Genomic DNA, 19956 nt, shown 5'->3' on the forward strand with positions numbered 1-19956 from the left:
GGAAAGGATTAAGTATTCTTGGAGTTTTATGAATCTTTGCCTTCTCCTAGTGGCCAGGAGTGGAATTCCCAGGAGTAATGGCTCGTGGACCCTCACCACCATGAAAGAAATTAATATAAATTTAGTTTTCTGTTTACACATAGTGCTTGATTATGCTTACTTAAATGTTACACATGTGAGTGCATTTTTCTTGGTTTGTTGTGCTTGTTTTCTTTTGTTTTTTGTTGTTTTTATTTTTTTTAAAAGCCTTTACCGTTACACTATTATGCCTGCTTTTGTGATATATATATATATATTTGTATGTTATATGTATATATAATGCTGTTTTTTTGTTTTTGTTTTACAGAAAGACCGACAGAACCTTGAAGAGGTAAATGCTTTTCTTATGCCTATTTTAAGGTAAACTGCAGTTCACTTTGAAAGTGATTGTATAGCTTCTTACTTCTCACAACAATGGAGAAGTTGACATTATAGTTTTAGGCTCAGAAAGCATTTGTGAACCCCTTAAGTACTAGATGAAACACTAAAGCAAGCCTTATTTGTACCTTTATATTCCTGATAGGGACATTTAGACTCAACCATTTTCTATCAGGGATATGAAAGAACAAATAAACATGTTGCAAACATTTGTGTGCATGGGAAAGATTAGGTTTGAGCATTTAAAATTGGATATTATAAAGTGTTCCCCCAAGGACCTATTTAGGGCCAGATTATGAGTGGACCGCTAACAGTTACGCGCAAGCGAAAAGGGGTTTATCGTGGGTGTTTGAGCACTTCTGGTTTATCACTCATATTACAAGTTGAACGTAAATGCGATCGTTTGAGCGCAATTTAAGTTAAAGGTCGTCAGGATAGCGCGTCCTTAGAGCTCTGGTTAACTGTTTCGCAAAACACATTTAAAATGCACTACACAGTTACACTCATAGTAAGTTATAAGGGCTACACCCCCACATTTTTGCAAATATTTTATTATATCTTTTCATGTGACAACACTAAAGAAATGACACTTTGCTACAATGTAAAGTAGTGAGTGTACAGCCTATATGACAGTTTGCTGTCCCCTCAAAATAACTCAACACACAGCCATTAATGTCTAAACCGTTGGCAACAAAAGTGAGTACACCCCTAAGTGGAAATGTCCAAATTGGGCCCGAAGTGTCAATATTTTGTGAGGCCACCATTATTTTCCAGCACTGCCTTAACCCTCTAGGGCGTGGAGTTCACCAGAGCTTCACAGGTTGCCATTGAAGTCCTCTTCCACTCCTCCATGATGATATCACAGAGCTGTTGGATGTTAGAGATCTTTTGCTCCCCCATCTTCCGTTTGAGGATGCCCCACAGATGCTTAATAGGGTTTAGGTCTGGAGACATGCTTGGCCAGTCCTTTACCTATACCCTCAGCTTCTTTAGCAAGGCAGTGGTCATCTTGGAGGTGTGTTTGGGTCGTTATCATGTTGGAATACTGCCCTGCGGCCCAGTCTCCGAAGGGAGGGGATCATGCTCTGCTTCAGTATGTCACAGTACATGTTGGCATTCATTGTTCCCTCAATGAACTGTAGCTTTCCAGTGCCGGAAGCACTCATGCAGGCCCAGACCATGACACTCCCACCACCATGCTTGTCTGTAGGCAAGACACACTTGTCTTTGTACTCCTCAACTGGTTGCCGCCACACACGGTTGACACCATCTGAACCAAATAAGTTTATCTTAGTCTCATCGGACCACAGGACATGGTTCCAGTAATCCATGTCCTTAGTCTGCTTGTCTTCAGCAAACTGTTTGCAGGATTTCTTGTGCATCATCTTTAGAAGAGGCTTTCTTCTGGGACGACAGCCATGCCGACCAATGCAGTGTGCGGCGTATGGTCTGAGCACTGACAGGCTGACCCCCACCCCTTCAACCTCTGCAGCAATGCTGGCAGCACTCATACGTCTATTTTCCAAAGACAACCTCTGGATATGACGCTGAACCCGTGCACTCAACTTCTTTGGTCGACCATGGCGGGGCCTGTTCTGAGTGGAACCTATCCTATCCTGTGAAACCGCTGTATGGTCTTGCCCACCGTGTTGCAGCTCAGTTTCAGTCTCAGTGGCAATCTTCTTATAGCCTAGGCCATCTTTATGTAGAGCAGAAATTCTTTTTTTCAGATCTTCAGAGAGTTCTTTGCCATGAGGTGCCATGTTGAACTTCCAGTGACCAGTATGAGAGAGTGTGAGAGTGATAACACCACATTTAACACACTTGCTCCCCATTCACACCTGAGACCTTGTAACTCTAACGAGTCACATGATACCAGGGAGGGAAAATGGCTAATTGGGCCCAATTTGGACATTTACACTTAGGGGTGTACTCCCTTTTGTTGCCAACGGTTTAGACATTAATGGCTGTGTGTTAAGTTATTTTGAGGGGACAGCAAATGTACACTGTTATACAGGCTGTACACTCACTACTTTGTAGCAAGGTGTCATTTCTTCAGTGTTGTCACATGAAAAGATATAATAAAATATTTAGAAAAATGTGATGGGTGTACTTACATTTGTGAGATATTGTATATGTGTGTGTATGTGTGTGTGTGTGTATATATATATATATTTGTGTATGTGTGTATGTGTTTATTTGTGTGCACATATGTATTTATATGTGTATATATATTAACATACAAATAAATATATACATTATAAGTACATATATCAAAGTATATAAAAGAAGTCCGGACTGGCTGACTGACTCATCAACGCCCAGTTCAAACCGTTTAACCTAGGAACGTGAAATTTGAAAGATATGTTGGTTTTATGAAGTAGGCACCCACTAAAGAAGGATTTTTGGAAATTACATCCCTAAGGGGGTGAAAAAGGTTGGTGAACTTTTTTATGAGGATACCTATAGCTCACAAACCGACAATGTTACAGACGTGAAAATTGGTATTTAGAGTCTCCTTGAAAAATAAAGAAACACTTCTTTTACCATTTCCCTAGAATCCACTTAAGGGGGTTCAAAAGAGGGGGAGCTGATTTATGAGAATACCTATATCTCAAAAACCGATGATGTTACAGACGTGAAAATTGGTATTTAGATTCTCCTTGAAAAATAAAGAAATGTATTTTACCATTTCCCCAAAATCCACTTATGGGGGTCAAAAGAGAGGGGGGGGCTGATTTATGAGGATACCTATATCTCAAAAACTGACAATGATACAGGCTTGAACATTGGTATTTAGATTCAACTTGAAAAATAACGAAACATGTATTTTACCATTTCCCCAAAATTTACTTAAGGGGGGTCAAAAAGGGGGGCTGATTTATGAGGATACCTATATCTCAAAAACCGTCAATGTTACAGATGTTAAAATCGGTATTTAGATTCTCATTGAAAAATAAAGAAACATATGTTTTACCATTTCCCAAAAATTCACTTGAAGGGTGTCAAAAGTGTGGGGGGGGGCTGATTGATGAGAATACATATATCTCAAAAACCGACGATGTTACAGACGTGAAAATTGTTATTTAGATTCTCCTTTAAAAATAATGAAACACATATTTTACCATTTCCCGAAATCCACTTAAGGGGGGTCAAAAGGGGGGGATTTATGAGGATACCTATATCTCAAAAACAAAAGATGTTACAGACATAAAAATTGGTATTTAGATTACGAGAAACACAGAGAATTAACAAAAACTCAAGAAGTTCATGTCTGCGAGTGTACAACCCGAACGGGCATACACGTGAGGGCACATGTTGCGAGTGGTCGGGTTTTTCTCTATTTTTTACAAATCACAAAATCCACACTAGCGAAGCTGTGAGCAACAGCTAGCACACCTCCCGACTGATTTTACTGACCACCTGACTAAAACTTAAGGCAGTATTAAACTGGCCAATATTACAATTTTCTTAATGTTTGTATCTTTTAATCATTGTTTTTAATCATTATTACACTACTCCCACCTTGCTACTTCTTAATGTCACCCGGCTCGCAAACTTTTCTGTGGGGGACACTGGTATACTTTCACTATTATGTTTTAGCTGCTCCTTTAGAATATAATAGCTGTCACTATTACTTGAGGGCTTGCCACATTATTTGAGCTGATCAACTTTTAAATGTCTCAAGTATGATGGCTACTAATAGCCACAACTCTGCAACATTATTGTACAACTGTTACTACTAATGGTAGATGGGTATCAAATTCTATTCATATTTGGTCCTATAATTACGTTACATTTTGCCAGCATCACAAGTTATTGAATACTTTGGTGGGTGGATTTACAGTACTGGAATAGTTGTAGAATGCTGCTTATATATGTGGTGAGGGAGTTATAGTAGGTTTGATGAAAAAGGTTGGGGCAGAATGGTTCCACAAAGGGGAGGTTGAAGGAGGAGTATGGTTGTTGTTGTTGTTGTTGAGATATATATACAGTATATATATAAGTGAGCATCCGCACATCATTGTTTTTAACCCCTTAATGACCGAGGACGTGCAGGGTACGTCCTCAAAAAAAAAGGCAGTTAACGCCTGAGGACGTACCCTGCACGTCCTCGGTGTGGAAAGCAGCTGGAAGCGATCCTGCTCGCTTCCAGCTGCTTTCCGGTTATTGCAGTGATGCCTCGATATGGAGGCATCCTGCAATAACCATGTATGGCCATCCGATGCAGAGAGAGCCACTCTGTGGCCCTCTCTGCACCGGACATCGATGGCCGGTATCGTTGGTGGGTGGGAGGCGGGTGGCGGCCATCGATGGGCCCAGTGATGTGGAGGGGGGCGGGATCGTGGGCGGGGATGACCGGGGGTGCGCACGGACGCGCGCGCGTGCACGATAGGGAGGGGGCGGGCGGGCGCGTGCACGGAAGGGAGCGGGTGGGAACCGCTACACTACAGAAAAAATGCACCATAGGATTTGCTAATCAGGGTTCTAAAACCTAATAATAATAAAAATAAAAAGCAAAATCAGGGGGTGTTGGGTTGGTATGTGGGAGGGAAGCTACACTACAGAAAAAAAACTGGGGAAAAATAAAAAAAAACATTTTTTTCTGCAAATTGGGTACTGGCAGATAGCTGCCAGTACCCAAGATGGCCCCCAAAAAGGCAAAGGGGGATGGTTAGAGAGATGTTTGAGGGGGGATCAGGGAGGTTGGGGGCTAAGGGGGATCCTAAACAGCAGCATATGTAAATATGCTATACAATTTTTTTAAAAAAACAACAAAGATTCCCTTTATTTTTGTACTGGCAGACATTCTGCCAGTACTTAAGATGGCGGGGACAATTGTGGGGGGTGGGGGAGGGAAGGGAGCTGTTTGGGAGGGATCAGGGGGTGTGATGTGTCAGGTGGGAGGCTGATCTCTACACTAAAGCTAAAATTAACCCTGCAAGCTCCCTACAAGCTACCTAATTAACCCCTTCACTGCTAGACATAATACACGTGTGATGTGCAGCGGCATTTAGCGGCCTTCTAATTACCAAAAAGCAACGCCAAAGTCATATATGTCTGCTATTTCTGAACAAAGGGGATCCCAGAGAAGCATTTACAACCATTTGTAACATAATTGCTCAAGCTGCTTGTAAATGATTTCAGTGAGAAACCTAAAATTGTGAAAAATTTAATATTTTTTTTAATTTGATCGCATCTGGCGGTGAAATGGTGGCATGAAATATACCAAAATGGGCCTAGATCAATACTTTGGGTTGTCTACTACACTACACTAAAGCTAAAATTAACCCTAGAAGCTCCCTACATGCTCCCTAATTAACCCCTTCACTGCTGGGCATAATACAAGTGTGGTGCGCAGTGGCATTTAGCGTCCTTCTAATTACCAAAAAGCAACAACAAAAGCCATACATGTCTGCTATTTCTGAACAAAGGGGATCACAGAGAATAATTTACAACCATTTATGCCATAATTGCATAAGTTGTTTGTAAATAATTTCAGTGAGAAACCTAAAGTTTGTGAAACAAATTGTGAAAAAGTGAACGATTTTCTTTATTTGATTGCATTTGGCGGTGAAATGGTGGCATGAAATATACCAAAATGGGCCTAGATCAATACTTTGGGGTGTCTTCTAAAAAAAAATATATAAATGTTAAGGGATATTCAGGGATTCCTGAAAGATATCAGTGTTCCAGTGTAACTAGCGCTAATTTTGAAAAAAAGGGGTTTGGAAATAGCAAAGTGCTACTTGTACTTATTGCCCTATAACTTACAAAAAATGCAAAGAACATGTAAACATTGGGTATTTCTAAACTCAGGACAAAACTCAAAACAAAACAGAAACTATTTAGCATGGGTGTTTTTTGGTGGTTGTAGATGTGTAACAGATTTTGGGGGTCAAAGTTAGAAAAAGTGTGTTTTTTTCCATTTTTTCCTCATATTATATAATTTTTTTTATAGTAAATTATAAGATATGATGAAAATAATGGTATCTTTAGAAAGTCCACTTAATGGCGAGAAAAACGGTATATAATATGTGTGGGTACAGTAAATGAGTAAGAGGAAAATTACAGCTAAACACAAACACCACAGAAATGTAAAAATAGCCCTGGTCCCAAACGGACAGAAAATGGAAAAGTGCTGCGGTCATTAAGGGGTTAAACAATTCTACTAGCTAAACAAAACGGGAATAGAGCCAGAAGTGCACGCTATGCAATGTATCAGTAGTAGTGATACATTTCTTATTAGCTGTATGAAAGAAAAAATAGTATATCTCTGCGCTCTTATTATTATTAAAAAATGCCAAAAATGTATATATTTGTATACACACTTTACAAAAATATAGTATTTCAGAAAAACAGCCCTGTTAGCGCAGTTATCTGTCTATCCACGTTCCATGGTTCAGGTCTATATTAATTCCTGGAGAGATGTATAATCGCCAATGCCAAATCACCAAAGTTAACAGAGAAAAAGACCACATATGTGCAGAATTGCACTTACTGGGGAAATTGGGATCAGAATGTTGTACAAAAGCACTGTGGGCGTCCACTGTCTGTAACTTTCAGCAGTGCTCCCATATTTTTGTAAGGTGTGTTTGTAAACATATACTGTACATGTTGGGCATTTTTTAATAATGACTCATTTATATAATAAATTTTTTGAGGACTTTCAGCAAATAAATTCTTATTTATTTGTGCAGCAGTATACACCTTTTTTCTTAGTAGCTGTACAACCAGCAGAAATAATAAAAAAAAAGTATATATATATATATATATATATATATATATATATATATATATATGTGTGTTTGTGTGTGTTCGGCACAGAGACTGCTGGGGGGACTTTTACATGTTACTTTGATAGATAAGATAAATATTTTTAATAGAGGTACTGTATGCATATTTAATGTGCCATCAAATGGGGCTGCAACTATACTTTAAATGTTAGTCTTAGTTGTATTTTAACCAAATGAAGAATGGTAACCTATCTACATATCTTTCTGGACTAAGCTTTTATTTTTTGCTTTAAAAGATCAGATACTGTCATATATATTGACCCATCTGCTATGAGTTATACTGTGCAATTCAGCATTAATCCATATTTTTGTTCTGTCAAAGGTAGCTGTTTTACTTCAAGCAGCTCTTCGTGGGCATTTAGCGAGAGAGAAGATGATCTCCACAACTGCATCACCCCGTTCAAAATCACCCAGAACAAGCCTGGCACAGCAGGTAAGTAGTAGAACTGTCATGATCAGGATTTTGATATTGTCAGATGGTGACAGCCCATGAGTTATCACATGTGGGTATATTCTACTCCTGGCTACTAAGAAGAGGCAAAAGACATCCCATAACACCAGAACATTAAATCCCTCCCACTTCTCATGAGTTATAATTATAGCCAAGTAGATGAATTAAAAAGAAAAGCAGGAAAGTTCCGCAAGTCGTAGTACCTGAATAGAAACGTGTCCCTCTATTCATGGTGGTCTCATGGACTCCACTGCTTGGGTATTGATTTCCACACATGGTGACTTGTGGACTCTGCCATCTGATAAAAGAAAACAATATTTATGCATACCTGATAAATAAATTTCTTTAATGATGGTGAGAGTCATGTGGACCCACCCTTTCTTTTTGATTAAGTTTTGCACTTCTTTGCCTGCTTTTTCTTGCTTTTCTTTTTTTCCTCATCCACTTGGCTATATGTGTGACTGAGGATCATGGGAAGTCGGGAGGGATTTGTGTTGTGTTGGAGTGTCTTTTACCCTCCTCCTAGTGCTCAGGACAGTAACTTTCCCCTATATGATGACTCGTGGACTCTCACCATCATGAAAGAAATGAAGTTATCAGGTAAGCATACATTTTTGTTTTCTTTAATCAGATAGAAAGAGTCCACGAGTCATCTCATGTGGGAAACATTTACATTGTTAAATTGTTTTCTGTGTTAGTTCTTTCCAGTAAAAACTATCCAGGACTTCTTTTTCACATTCAGCATTCCAGTCATACACACCACAGTAACATGAAATGTATAAAATTACAATTATTTGCACTTAATGGAGGCAAAAAATAAAGCATCAGGCCCTACAAATATTCAACCATTTTAATTATATTTAAAGGGACAGTCTAGTTCAAAATAAACTTTCATATAGGGCATGCAATTTAAACAATTTTATTCTTAGTTGAAAACTAAACCTAGGAAGTTCATATGCTAATTTCTTAGACCTTGAAGGCCACCTCTTTTCTGATTGCATTTTGACAGTTTTTTACCACTAGAGGGTGTTAGTTCACGTGTGTCATATAGATAATACTGTGCTTGCGCACATGAAGTTACCAAGTAGCCAGCACTGATTGGCTCAAATGCAAGTCTGTCAAAAGAACTGAAATAAGGGGGCAGTTTATGCAAAACTAGGTAATAAAGGGATTATCTATCTTTTAAAACAATAACAATTCTGGTGTAGATTGGCCCTTTAAAGGCTAGTAGGTCTCAAACACCTTTTTTATTTCACACCAATTATGTGCTAATAAAGGTCATGTTGTATATTTTTGGTGTAGCAGTTGTCCTGTTCTTTCTTGTAGATTACTGATTCTGAACAAAGTTGTGAGGTTTCACGGACACATCACAACCTATGAGGCAATTTAATATTTAACCTTACACTTGGTTATATGATCACAGTCAGAGCTCCCAAACTTAGTGCAACTTGCAGAATGGTCCCAGATTCCTGTGTTCATCTACTTTTTATGTTCAGGCTTTTTTTTTTTGCAAAACTGCAACCACCCAAATTCCCCTCAAACCACCCTCAAGCCAGTTGACCCTGTCTCTGGACCATACAGATGTCTCCCTCAGTATTGTGTGTTTATGAAAGTAAATCTTAATCCTAGTGCAGCGACTTTTCAGGTTTGCGTTTTGTACTATACACATACCGTAGCGTCCCTAAAGTAAGAAAACTCTGGTATGCAAGGCATTATAATTCCACTGTAAAGCCATACTGTTTTAGAATGTCTGTCTTCATTCCTGAGGTGAGTCTGTTCTTAGATATTAGATTGTTCTTTGTAAAGAAAATGGAACAGCATAACATTTTCAAATCATTTAGCTTAAAAAGAGATAATATATTAAGTTGATTAGATTTTAAAAAGTTATTTATTTCTCTTGTTAAGTGTATCCAGTCCACGGATCATCCATTACTTATGGGATATTCTCCTTCCCAAGAGGATCACCCACAGCAGAGCTGCCACATAGCTCCTCCCCTCACTGCCATACCCAGTCATTCTCTTGCAACTCTCAACTAAGATGGAGGTCGTAAGAGGACTGTGGTGTTTTATACTTAGTTTATTTCTTCAATCAAAAGTTTGTTATTTTTAAATGGTACCGGAGTGTACTGTTTATCTCAGGCAGTATTTGGAAGAAGAATCTGCCTGCGTTTTCTATGATCTTAGCAGAAGTAACTAAGATCCTTTGCTGTTCTCACATATTCTGAGGAGTGAGGTAACTTCAGAGGGGGAATAGCGTGCAGGTTTTCCTGCAATAAGGTATGTGCAGTTAAAATATTTTTCTAGGGATGGAATTTGCTAGAAAATGCTGCTGATACCGAAGTAATGTAAGTAAAGCCTTAAATGCAGTGATAGCGACTGGTATCAGGCTTATTAATAGAGATACATACTCTTATAAAAGTGTATTTTAAAACGTTTGCTGGCATGTTTAATCGTTTTTTATATATGTTTGGTGATAAAACTTATTGGGGCCTAGTTTTTTCCACATGGCTGGCTTGAATTTTGCTTAGAAACAGTTCCTGGAGGCTTTCCACTGTTGTAATATGAGTGGGAGGGGCCTATTTTAACGCTTTTTTGCACAGCAAAAATTACAGACATAGACATCCAGCTTCTTCCTGCATGTTCCAGGACTTCTCTGAAGGGCTCAAAAGGCATCAAAAGTCGTATTGAGGGAGGTAAAAAGCCACAGTAGAACTGTTTTTTTAAAAACGTTTTTGTCAATTGTTATTCCGTTTTTGGTATTAAGGGGTTAATCATCCATTTGCAAGTGGGTGCAATGCTCTGCTAAATTGTTACATACACTCTAAATATTTCGTTAGTGTAACTGCCTTTTTTCACTGTTATTTCAAATTTGGACAAAATTTGTGTTTCTTAAAGGCGCAGTAACGTTTTTTATATTGCTTGTAAACTTGTTTTAAGTGTTTTCCAAGCTTGCTAGTCTCATTGCTAGTCTGTTTAAACATGTCTGATACAGAGGAACCTACTTGTTCATTATGTTTGAAAGCCATGGTGGAGCCCCATAGGAGAATGTGTACTAAATGTATTGATTTCACCTTAAACAGTAAAGATCAGTCTTTATCTATAAAAGAATTATCACCAGAGGGTTCTGTCGAGGGGGAAGTTATGCCGACTAACTCTTCCCACGTGTCAGACCCTTCGCCTCCCGCTCAGGGGACACACGCTAATATGGCACCAATTACATCAGGGACGCCCATAGCGATTACCTTGCAGGACATGGCTGCAATCATGAATAATACCCTGTCAGAGGTATTATCTAGATTGCCTGAATTAAGAGGCAAACGTGATAGCTCTGGGGTTAGGAGAGATACAGAGCGCGCAAATGCTGTAAGAGCCATGTCTGATACTGCGTCACAGTATGCAGAACATGAGGACGGAGTGCTTCATTCTGTGGGTGACATCTCTGACTCTGGGAAACCTGATTCACAGATTCTAATTTTAAATTTAAGCTTGAGAACCTCCGTGTATTGCTTGGGGAGGTATTAGCTGCTCTGAATGACTGTAACACAGTTGAAATTCCAGAGAAATTGTGTAGGCTGGATAGATACTATGCGGTGCCGGTGTGTACTGACGTTTTTCCTATACGTAAAAGGCTTACAGAAATTATTAGCAAGGAGTGGGATAGACCCGGTGTGCCCTTTTCCCCACCTCCTATATTTAGAAAAATGTTTCCAATAGACACCACTACACGGGACTTATGGCAGACGGTCCCTAAGCTGGAGGGAGCAGTTTCTACTTTAGTAAAGCGTACCACTATCCCGGTTGAGGACAGTTGTGCTTTTTCAGATCCAATGGATAAAAAATTAGAGGGTTACCTTAAGAAAATGTTTATTCAACAAGGTTTTATTTTGCAGCCCCTTGCATGCATTGCGCCTGTCACTGCTGCGGCGGCATTCTGGTTTGAGGCCCTGGCAGAGGCCATCCATACAGCTCCATTGGAGGAAATGATTGACAAGCTTAGAACGCTTAAGCTAGCTAACTCATTTGTTTCTGATGCCATTGTTCATTTGACTAAACTAACGGCTAAGAATTCCGGATTCGCCATTCAGGCGCGTAGGGCGCTATGGCTTAAATCCTGGTCAGCTGACGTGACTTCAAAGTTTAAGTTACTCAACATTCCTTTCAAGGGGCAGAACTTATTCGGGCCTGGCTTGAAGGAAATTATTGCTGACATTACTGGAGGCAAGGGTCATACTCTTCCTCAGGACAGGGCCAAATCAAAGGCCAAACAGTCTAATTTTCGTGCCTTTCGAAATTTCAAGGCAGGAGCAGCATCAACTTCCTCCGCTTCAAAACAAGAGGGAACTGTTGCTCATTCCAGACAGGCCTGGAAACCTAACCAGTCCTGCAACAAGGGCAAGCAGGCCAGAAAACCTGCTGCTGCCCCCAAGACAGCATGAAGGAACGGCCCCATATCCGGAAACGGATCTAGTGGGGGGGCAGACTTTCTCTCTTTGCCCAGGCGTGGGCAAGAGATGTTCAGGATCCCTGCGCGTACGAGATCATATCTCAGGGATATCTTCTGGACTTCAAAGCTTCTCCTCCACAAGGGAGATTTCATCTTTCAAGGTTATCAGCAAACCAGATAAAAAAGAGGCATTCCTAAGCTGTGTGCAAGACCTCCTAGTAATGGGAGTGATCCATCCAGTTCCGCGAACGGAACAGGGACAGGGGTTTTATTCAAATCTGTTTGTGGTTCCCAAGAAAGAGGGAACCTTCAGACCAATCTTGGATCTAAAGATCTTAAACAAATTCCTCAGAGTTCCATCATTCAAAATGGAAACTATTCGGACCATCCTACCCATGATCCAAGAGGGTCAGTACATGACCACAGTGGACTTAAAGGATGCCTACCTTCACATACCGATTCACAAAGATCATCATCGGTTCCTAAGGTTTGCCTTTCTAGACAGGCATTACCAATTTGTAGCTCTTCCCTTCGGGTTGGCCACAGCCCCGAGAATCTTTACAAAGGTTCTGGGCTCACTTCTGGCGGTTCTAAGACCGCGAGGCATATCGGTGGCTCCGTATCTAGACGACATCCTGATACAGGCGTCAAACTTTCAAATTGCCAAGTCTCATACAGAGATAGTTCTGGCATTTCTGAGGTCGAATGGGTGGAAAGTGAACGTGGAAAAGAGTTCTCTATCCCCACTCACAAGAGTCACCTTCCTAGGGACTCTTATAGATTCTGTAGAGATGAAAATTTACCTGACGGAGTCCAGGTTATCAAAACTTCTAAATGCTTGCCGTGTCCTTCATTCCATTCCACGTCCGTCAGTGGCTCAGTGCATGGAAGTAATCGGCTTAATGGTAGCGGCAATGGACATAGTGCCATTTGCGCGCCTGCATCTCAGACCGCTGCAATTATGCATGCTAAGTCAGTGGAATGGGGATTACTCAGATTTGTCCCCTCTACTAAATTTGGATCAAGAGACCAGAGATTCTCTTCTCTGGTGGCTATCTCGTGTCCATCTGTTCAAGGGTATGACCTTTCACAGGCCAGATTGGACGATTGTAACAACAGATGCCAGCCTTCTAGGTTGGGGCGCAGTCTGGAACTCCCTGAAGGCTCAGGGATCGTGGACTCAGGAGGAGAAACTCCTCCCAATAAATATTCTGGAGTTAAGAGCAATATTCAATGCTCTTCTAGCTTGGCCTCAGTTAGCAACCCTGAGGTTCATCAGATTTCAGTCGGACAACATCACGACTGTGGCTTACATCAACCATCAAGGGGGAACCATGAGTTCCCTAGCGATGTTAGAAGTCTCAAAGATAATTCGCTGGGCAGAGTCTCACTCTTGCCATCTGTCAGCGATCCACATCCCAGGCGTAGAGAACTGGGAGGCGGATTTTCTAAGTCGTCAGACTTTTCATCCGGGGGAGTGGGAACTCCATCCGGAGGTGTTTGCTCAACTTATCCATCGTTGGGGCAAACCAGAACTGGATCTCATGGCGTCTCGCCAGAACGCCAAGCTTCCTTGTTACGGATCTAGGTCCAGGGACCCAGGAGCGACGCTGATAGATGCTCTAGCAGCTCCTTGGTTCTTCAACCTGGCTTATGTGTTTCCATCGTTTCCACTGCTCCCTCGTCTGATTGCCAAAATCAAGCAGGAGAGAGCATCAGTGATTCTGATAGCGCCTGCGTGGCCACGCAGGACCTGGTATGCAGACCTAGTGGACATGTCATCCTTTCCACCATGGACTCTGCCTCTGAGGCAGGACCTTCTAATACAAGGTCCTTTCAATCATCCAAATCTAATTTCTCTGAGACTGACTACATGGAGATTGAACGCTTGATCCTATCAAGGCGTGGCTTCTCCGAGTCAGTCATTGATACCTTAATACAGACACGAAAGCCTGTCACCAGGAAAATCTACCATAAGATATGGCGTAAATATCTTTATTGGTGTGAATCCAAGAATTACTCATGGAGTAAGGTTAGAATTCCTAGGATATTAGGAATTAAGAGGGCTTGGACAAAGGATTATCAGCTAGTTCTTTAAAAGGACAGATTTCTGCTCTGTCTATTCTTTTGCACAAGCGTCTGGCAGAGGTTCCAGACGTCCAGGCATTTTGTCAGGCTTTGGTTAGAATTAAGCCTGTGTTTAAAACTGTTGCTCCCCCGTGGAGCTTAAACTTGGTTCTTAAAGTTCTTCAAGGAGTTCCGTTTGAACCCCTTCATTCCATTGATATGAAACTTTTATCTTGGAAAGTTCTGTTTTTGATGGCTATTTCCTCGGCTCGAAGAGTCTCTGAGCTATCTGCCTTACAATGTGATTCTCCTTATCTGATTTTTCATGCAGATAAGTTAGTTCTGCATACCAAACCTGGGTTTTTACCTAAGGTGGTTTCTAACAAGAATATCAATCAAGAGATTGTTGTTCCATCATTGTGTCCTAATCCTTCTTCAAAGAAGGAACGTCTCTTACATAATCTGGACGTAGTCCGTGCCTTGAAGTTTTACTTACAAGCTACTAAAGATTTTCGCCAAACATCTTCCCTGTTTGTCGTTTACTCTGGACAGAGGAGAGGTCAAAAAGCTTCGGCAACCTCTCTTTCCTTTTGGCTTCGGAGCATAATTCGCTTAGCCTACGAGACTGCTGGACAGCAGCCCCCTGAAAGGATTACAGCTCATTCTACTAGAGCTGTGGCTTCCACCTGGGCCTTTAAAAATGAGGCCTCTGTTGAACAGATTTGCAAGGCTGCGACTTCGCGTCACACCTTTTCAAAATTTTACAAATTTGATACTTTTGCTTCTTCGGAGGCTGTTTTGGGGAGAAAGGTTCTTCAGGCAGTGGTTCCTTCCGTTTAAGTTCCTGCCTTGTCCCTCCCATCATCCGTGTACTTTAGCTTTGGTATTGGTATCCCATAAGTAATGGATGATCCGTGGACTAGATACACTTAACAAGAGAAAACATAATTTATGCTTACCTGATAAATTTATTTCTCTTGTAGTGTATCCAGTCCACGGCCCGCCCTGTCCTTTTAAGGCAGGTCTAAATTTTAATTAAACTACAGTCACCACTGCACCCTATGGTTTCTCCTTTCTCGTCTTGTTTCGGTCGAATGACTGGATATGGCAGTGAGGGGAGGAGCTATATAGCAGCTCTGCTGTGGGTGATCCTCTTGCAACTTCCTGTTGGGAAGGAGAATATCCCATAAGTAATGGATGATCCGTGGACTGGATACACTACAAGAGAAATAAATTTATCAGGTAAGCATAAATTATTTATTTTTAGCCAGCATATCACCAGTTATTTATATTAACTTGGTTAAAAACCAAAAACTACCCTAAAATAGTACAGTGAAGTGTGGCATGAAAAGTAACAAGGGTTAAAGACCAAGCTATAAATCCACAGTAAATAATATTTTTAGCATAAACCTTTTTTCTTTGATGTGACTTTATTGCAGGATTTATTACGTAGTAACAGTTCACAAGATTTTACCAGGGAAGAAGATGACGCTGTGACCCTTCTACAATCCTCATTCAGAGCACATTTGGCTCGAGCAAAAATGCTGGGACAAAGGTACATTTGTTGTGAAGATCATCTGCTTGCTCAGTGGAAACGCCATTGTTTTTATTTGCATCAATATGATTTTATGTTAACAATCTGTACCACATATTTGATTGAGCCTTCTTAAAGGGACACTGAACCCAAATTTTTTCTTTCGTGATTCAGATAGAGCATGCAATTTTAAATAATTTTCTAATTTACTCCTATTGTCAATTTTTCTTCATTCTCTTGCTTTCTTTATTTGAAAAAGAAGGCATCTAATCTATTTTTTAGGTTCAGAAACATGGAAAACACTTGTTTATTGGTAGGTGAATTCACCCACCAATCAGCAAGAACAACACAGTGTGTTCACCAAAAATGGGCCGGCAACTAAACTAACATTCTTGCATTTCAAATAAAGATACCAAGAGAATGAAAATAATTTGATAATAGGAGTAAATTAGAAAGTTGCTTAAAATTGCATGCTCTATCTGAATCACGATAGAAAAAATTTGGGTTCAGTGTCGCTTTAACTTTCTTAACCTTAAAATAAACATTGGGTTCTGTTGTCAGCAAATCTCCTACATAGCTTTAAATTGAATGGTACTCTTCAGTGTAATGATCAGTCAGGGGCATGCTATATAGGAAATAAATACAGGTAGTTCCAATGGCACTTATTAACTGTATCCTTCCAGCTTTCTTTTAGGGGGAAAAAACTTATTGAGAGCAGGCATCAGGTCTGCAAAAATGTATTAAACTTAAATTGAATGCATGGCTTACATTTGTCTTTACATCATTTTAGAAGGAAAAAGCAATATTCACTCTCATGTCATGGTTGCAGAGTGGAGTTCTCTGAGACATCCGACTGCTCGATTGTAAATAATTCTAGGCCAACTTCTGTTTAAAGGGATAGGAAAGTCAAAATTAAACTTGCATGATTCAGATAGAGCATGTAATGTTAAAACACTTTTAAATTCACTTCTATTTTCAAATGTGCTTCGTTCTCTTGGTATCCCTTGTTAAAAAAGAATACGCACATATTATAAACTTGTGGGAGCTGCTGCTAATTGGTGCCTGCACACATTTGACTCTTGTGATTGGTTAACTAGATATGTTCAGCTAGCTGTCAGTAATGCAATGCTGTTCCCCCAGCAAAGGATAACAAGAGAATAAAGCAAATTTGATAATAGAAGTAAATTGGAAAGTTGTTTAAAATTGTATGTTCTATCCAAATCATGAAATAAATTGTTGGTGTTTCCTGTCCCTTTAAGCTGATATTATCAAATAGAAAGTTAATGTTTTGTGCTTATACTAAAAGAGGTGATTTTTTTTTTGTAAACTTTCAGAACTCGTAACACAGTGCTATCATTGTACATTGATAAATTGGTATCGCTTTTTCTTTTAGCGTTCATGAAACGAGAGGCAGAGAAAGCCCTGGTATCAAAATTCAGAGGGAAAACACAATGTCCTTAGCCTCCAAGAAATCACCCAGAAAAGATGTCAGACACTCATTTGGTAATTTGCCCAGTATTTTGTTAATAGTCCATGCACTTGACTTGTGTTTTTATGTTGAAAATTACATCTTGCAGGAGAATAGTATCTGCATTTTCAGTTTAGAAAATTAAAGTTAAAAAATACCATAATATCTGAAAGACTTTTCATATGCATGATTCAAAATGTGCACTACTTGAGTTACAGGAACACAATATCTGTGACTTAAAGGGACATTGTAGTCATAGCTAAAAGTCCTTCTGGAAAACTTGGATGCTTGTTGGTGTCTTCTGTTTAAACTTATGTGCTGTGTATTTAAAGGGACACTAAACCCAAAATATTTCTTTCATGATTCAGATAGAGAATACAATTTTAAACAACATCCTAATTTACTTCTATTATCAAATTTGCTTCATTCTTTAGATATCCTTTGTTGAAGAAATCGCAATGCACATGGGTGAGCCAATCACACAAGGCATCTATGTGCAGCCACCAATCAGAAGCTACTGAGCCTATCTAGATATGCTTTCCAGCAAAGGATATTAAGAGAATGAAGCAAATTAGATATTAGAAGTAAATTAGAAAGTTGTTTAAAATGAAAAGCTCTTTCTAAATCATGAAAGAAAAAATGTGTGTTTCATGTCCCTTTAAGGGTCATCTGGCTGCTCAGAGACTGCTGACCACAATCTCTCAGCTAGGATGTTGCAATAGTGATCAAGCTTGCCCACCCATGTCGTACTAGTTCAAAGATGTTGTGGTCAAAATGTGGTCTTGATTTCATGTAAATTTAGCACTGGGAATTAGGTTTAAAGGTCAAAGTTATGGTTAGGGTTAATTATAGGATTAAGGTTAAGCTTATCAATGCCAGAGAGTGTTGCAACGTTTCTGTGCTGGCAAAATTTGTAGCACATGTGGGCAACGAGAAAACCGTTGCAGTAATAGTTTTCCCAATAAGAACCTTGATTTTTATCTGTGTGTTTTGAATTTGGCCAAACTGTCCCACGTGGGGGTTCAGAAAGACCACTCCAAAAGGAAGAAGTGAAAAAAAAAATTACATTGCAAGTATTTATATTACATGTTAAACTAAGTGTTTAGATCTCTGTTAAAAGCTTAGAGGTCAACTATGAAGAGTTTTATATGTGGCTTACATATAATATGTAGTAATTATCCATAATGTAATACAGCAGATCAAAGCAGTGACGATGTTAGCGATGAATGCATAGAAGAGGTACCATCAGCGGAAGAGGAAGCAGAAGTGGCAGTAATGAAGAGGCCAGGATCCCGCAATAGATCACTGTCACAAACACCTGCAGGTTGGTTACTTTGAGTTTCTACGCAACACAAGAAAATATTTTATATATATATATATATATATATATATTGTACAACTTTTTAAGCTATACTATTTTTTTTATAAATCAGTGTCACGGAGAAATACGCATTCTGTAGAAGAACCTCAGTCTGATGATTCAGATGACATCATTGTGTCTCCAACACGGCCTCCTAGAAGAAAAGACTCCAAATAAATACACACAAACATTCACATATATATATTTCACCGTGTGCCTTCTGGACTTTTTAACTGTTTTTACAGTATCCTGTGTAATTATTTTTTAATGCTGTATTTCTTTCAAAGCCTGCAAAATATACTTTTTATTAGTATTTTTAATGCAGCACGTTTTCTTTGTAAATCTACCTTTCTATTTCTGTACAGTTATATAAATATTAAATTAGTATTTTTATTTTATTGTGGTCTCTTTTTTTTAAACGCATATTTAAGTCATGTTTTTATTGTTTGACCGTAGTAAAATAGTCCAGCAGCACTTAGCAGTGAAATTAAAGAAGACGTTTATTCCAACATACAGGTAAAAATACAAACACAGACAACTTTTTCCCTGTATGTTGGAATAAACGTCTTCTTTAATTTCACTGCTAAGTGCTGCTGGACATTTTTACTACGATATTTATCTGCAGTTGGTTCGCTGCATTGTGACATTGCACCCTGCCTTGTGCGGCATCACTTGTATTGCTGCGGAGTATTATTGTTGGCGTCTGACGTCATCAGTATAAGTCATTGATCTTATGCTGGATGGTGGGTTCGGAGCGGCTGCTTGAAATTGTGTGTTTTATTGTTTGACGCCTGCCTAGGTAGTATATACTACTTGCATATTTCTCTATACTTTGTGAGCATGTTTTAATTCCTTTTCTGTATTTTGTTCTTTCCATTTATCTAGATATCTTACTTTATCCATCTACACAAGTTATAAAGCAGGACTTGCTCACATTCCACTTGCTACCATTTAACATTAAAAAGCATGTTTTTCGATTTTGAAATGTCCTTCCATCCTGACATTTTTAAATCTATTTGCCAGGTGACATTTATTTCAATTTCATATTGTGCACAAAAATAATATTGATGATAGGTTATTAAATACTTTTTAAAATGCAGTAAAAATAAACCATAGGTAGTTTAATATTCAAGCTATTGGTCAACATAGACATGATAATCAAAAAGTCTGATCTTAATTATCAAATTATTGAGATGTAGTATAAGAGGGTTAAAAGTTATCAGGGAATAAAATAAATCTCAATGTTCATTTTTATGAATGTGTTCTTATCAACATAAAGCACTGCATGCAGGTATCCAAAAAATAATATTTTTTTATTAATAGTTTAAACTTCTGTAAGGTTTAGCGTGAGTGAAACTCAATATGCAGAAATCTAAGCACAGGAAACCAAAAGTCTTTTAAAAAGGCTTTAATAAAGC

The 19956-nt window shown here is 39.2% G+C and overlaps 1 protein-coding gene across 3 annotated transcripts in view; it reads left to right on the forward strand.

Annotated features, from left to right (window-relative positions):
* IQCE (IQ motif containing E) overlaps positions 1-18936 on the forward strand; it is a 122600-nt gene extending 103664 nt beyond the window's left edge. For 2 of the 3 annotated variants that reach the window (XM_053702622.1, XM_053702621.1), the window contains exons 19-24: positions 347-370; positions 7537-7647; positions 15616-15731; positions 17104-17213; positions 18374-18502; positions 18612-18936. In XM_053702622.1, the coding sequence (XP_053558597.1) occupies positions 347-370; positions 7537-7647; positions 15616-15731; positions 17104-17213; positions 18374-18502; positions 18612-18715 (594 nt within the window). In that variant the 3' untranslated portion in view covers positions 18716-18936. The remainder of the gene's footprint in view (positions 1-346; positions 371-7536; positions 7648-15615; positions 15732-17103; positions 17214-18373; positions 18503-18611) is intronic. The other variant, XM_053702623.1, reaches the window with a different exon arrangement.
* The last annotated feature ends 1020 nt before the right edge of the window (positions 18937-19956 follow it).

This window comes from Bombina bombina, chromosome 2 (assembly GCF_027579735.1).
Source record: "Bombina bombina isolate aBomBom1 chromosome 2, aBomBom1.pri, whole genome shotgun sequence".
Taxonomy (NCBI): Eukaryota; Metazoa; Chordata; class Amphibia; order Anura; family Bombinatoridae; genus Bombina; species Bombina bombina.